Source organism: Palaemon carinicauda, chromosome 19 (genome assembly GCF_036898095.1).
Source record: "Palaemon carinicauda isolate YSFRI2023 chromosome 19, ASM3689809v2, whole genome shotgun sequence".
In the NCBI taxonomy this organism is placed as follows: Eukaryota; Metazoa; Arthropoda; class Malacostraca; order Decapoda; family Palaemonidae; genus Palaemon; species Palaemon carinicauda.
In genome coordinates, this window is record NC_090743.1 from 16489090 (window position 1) to 16492878 (window position 3789).

At 34.9% G+C, this 3789-nt stretch overlaps 1 protein-coding gene across 1 annotated transcript in view; it reads left to right on the forward strand.

The window, feature by feature from the left end:
• LOC137658914 (uncharacterized) overlaps window positions 1–2711 on the forward strand; it is a 323352-nt gene extending 320641 nt beyond the window's left edge. The window contains exon 6 of the mRNA XM_068394033.1: window positions 2556–2711. Within this exon, the coding sequence (XP_068250134.1) occupies window positions 2556–2711 (156 nt within the window). The remainder of the gene's footprint in view (window positions 1–2555) is intronic.
• The last annotated feature ends 1078 nt before the right edge of the window (window positions 2712–3789 follow it).

Consider the following 3789-nt stretch of genomic DNA (forward strand, 5'->3'; position numbering starts at 1 on the left):
TATCAAGCAGGAGAATGCCCTAGAGACTGACCATATATACTGATCACCACCTAAGCACCCTCTCCACCCAAGCAAGGACCAGAGATGGCCAGTCAGTGGCTGCTGATCTCTCAGCAGATAGACCTATGGGGTCCCCCAACCCGCCCCCCTCCCCCCCTTAGCTCACAAGGATGGTGAGGTTGCTGCAACCAAAGGAGCTAACGAGTTTGCGTGGGACTTGAACCCCAGTCTGGCGATCACTTGTAGGAACGTTACCACATCGGCCACCACAAAAGGTTTATATATCGCTAGGATCAGCAAAGTTGTATTAGCCAGGGATGTTCATACTAGGTTGATTTGTTGTGAGCAATCAGAAAAAATCTCCCACCATCACCAATTTTCACTGGCCAGCTTGGTGATGAAAACTGGTCAAAACTCATGCGTGATTAAAGACATGTCTGAGGACTTTGTCCTGCAACGGACTAAAAACGGCTGCATTTGTACATATATGGGTATATATATGGTATGCATGTATCTATCTATGTCTACCTATATATCTATCTATCTATCTATCTATATATATATATATATATATATATATATATATATATATATATATATATATATATATATTCAAATAAGCCATATATATTTTAGATATATTAATGTCTGGATTCTCTTAACGACCTCGGGATCAAAGCCCCAGGCGAAATCACACAAAGACAAGAGCTCTTGTCTTTGTGTGATTTCGCCTGGGGCTTTGATCCCGAGGTCGTTAAGAGAATCCAGACATTAATATATCTAAAATATATATGGCTTATTTGAATATGAAAAACACGTAAAAATGTGCAAAATTTATCATATATATATATGTATATATATATATATATATATATATATATATATATATATATATATATATATATATATATATATGTATATGCAGATGATGCTACTTTCTTTGCGTCAATTCCATCCCCTGAATGTACATCTGGGGTTGCTGAATCCCTTAATAGAGATCTAGCTAAAATTAGTGCATGGTGCAAATTATGGGGTATGAAGTTGAATCCTAAAAAAAACTCAAAGTATAATTGTAAGTAGGTCAAGGACAGTGGCTCCTCAACATCCGGATCTCAGTATTGATAATGTTTCTTTAACTTTGTATGACTCTTAAGATTTTAGGTGCGATTCTCAACAGCAAATTTACAATTGAGAAACACATTAGGTTTGTGTCTTCTTCAGTTGCACAAAAAAAAATTGGCTTATGATCAATCTATTCTGAAGAAGTGTTTTAATTCTTTCATTCTCCCTTGTTTTGAGTATTGTTCTCCTGACTGGTCTTTACCTGCTGATTCTCATCTTAATTTGTTGGACAGAAACTTACGGTTTATTAAATTTCTTATTCCTGCTCTAGTTATTAATCTTTGGCACCGTCGTTTAATAAGTTCATTATGCATGTTGCATAAGATTTTTCATAATTCTGACCATCCTTTACATTCAGATCTTCCTGGACAATTCCACCCTGGTTGTAATACTAGGCAGGCAGTTCATTCTGCTAGCCAGGCCTTCTCCATCATGAGGCTCAATAATACACAGTACTCTAGAAGTTTTATTCCAGCTGTGACCAAGTAGTGGAATGATCTTCCTAATCGCGTAGTTGAATCAGTAGAACTTCAAAAGTTCAAAGTTGCAGCAAATGCTTTTATGTCGAAGGGGCTGACATAGGTCTTTTATAGTTTATTTATGACATATCAGTTTTGACGTTACTGTTTTTAGAATGATTTATTGTTAATTTGCTCTCCTTCAACCTATTATTCTTCATTCTTACCACATGTCCAAACCACATCAGAACACTGATCTATCCATTCACCTTCTTTAATATCTTCTCTACTACTTATCTCCACAGTAAAGACATCTCTTGTACACTGCTAAGTTAAATATAAAGTTCAAAAGGACTTACTGTACTAAGGCCTCGCTTCTTGGAAAAAAAAAAGTTGTAGATACCCTTAAGAAGTAATCAAAAGGAGGATGTGTTAATCAACGAACAGCTGGGATTAAAAAGATGAAAGTATTGATTGCAGCTTAGCCTTTAGAAGTCATCTGCTGTTGATTGTAAAAGACTACAGTCATCGATAATTTTTAAGGGATATTTTTGTAGTGAGATTGGGCGTCATGATTACGTAGACTTTTTGTTAATGACGTTAATGCACGCTCTCTCTCTCTCTCTCTCTCTCTCTCTCTCTCTCTCTCTCTCTCTCTCTCTCTCTCTCTCTCTCTCTCTCTCTCTCTCTCTCTCTCTCATGCATATCTGTGTGCATTATGAAGCTTCTAATTCGGATTGTGTTATTATTATTATCATTGTTATTCTCGTTATCATTTTAATCATTGTAAATGTAACTACAGTAACAGATTATCCCCTGATGTCATATAGAATTTACCCTTCCCTCGTTAAATACATCAAATTGAATCTCCCAACATCAAATACTCCACTTAACCCAATCCCTGCTGTAAATGCTTTATTACACTCCGTCCCTTTTCCTCTCTTTCCGTTGATTGCCCGTCCTCGTTCATTGCAGCAATTTGTCTACAACGAGTTTCCAACCCGCCACAACCCTACTATCGGACGAGTCAACCACTGGCCATCCGTGCTGGTGAACGACCGCGTTTATCAACTCTGTCTCGCTGACCTGCCATCCATCAAAGGTGAAATTATACGGAATAAAGATGCTTAATTACGTTCTCTGCCTGGGTTGAATGAATTTACTGTATTGTACAGGTGGTTATCTCTCTCTCTCTCTCTCTCTCTCTCTCTCTCTCTCTCTCTCTCTCTCTCTCTCTCTCTCTCTCTCTCTCTCTCTCTGATTGTCATGATTATGCCTATTTATCATTGACTAAGTAATTGTATCCATTCCATTATATATATATATATATATATATATATATATATATATATATATATATATATATTATATATATGTATGTATATATATATATATATATATATATATATATATATATATATATATATATATATATTATATATATGTATATATTACTTACATTTGACATAATTACAGCTCTTTATTTTCTTGCAAGAGCCAGGAATGTAATAAATTCCAAATTTTTCTAACATAATGTCATCAGAGCTTGAGTTATTTTGATAGGTCTTGCCTGATCATCCAATGCTATAAACTTATATAACTGACTTTTGAAATAGTAAATTGCATTAATGTTTTGATTACCTTATTAATTATAGTGTATTCCATAATTAATACCAGCATGTTGACAATACTTTAACTTTTTAATAGTCCATGCAGTGTTGTCAGATGGGTTAGTCTAAATATCCCCAAAACTCGTGATAAAAAATCCCCCCAAAAAAACCAAAAATCCCCATTTCCAGAAATATATTTTCTTCTGATTATGTAAGCTTTAATAATATAGAAATTACTCACTATACTTCATATAAGTACAAGTAAACCAACTGCAACAGAATAAAGGTTTACTCATCTTTGTTTCTTAGAAATTTGTACAGAATATCCCCATCAGACACCCAAAATCCCCAAATCTAGGGATAAATCCCCATATCTAGCAACATTGAAATTTCCATGTGAATTTATTTAGTTAGATTACCGTTTGAATTTACATCATGGGCATCTGGATTTCTTGCATCTAATTAACGTTAGGGCTTTTTACATTCCAACCATAATGAGTTACTAATCAATTTTGGTACCCTTTTTCTCTTTTACCCCAATAATCCCAAATCTACCCTCCTTTTATGGCTCGCTTTTCTTCGTTATTACTTACTTCAAT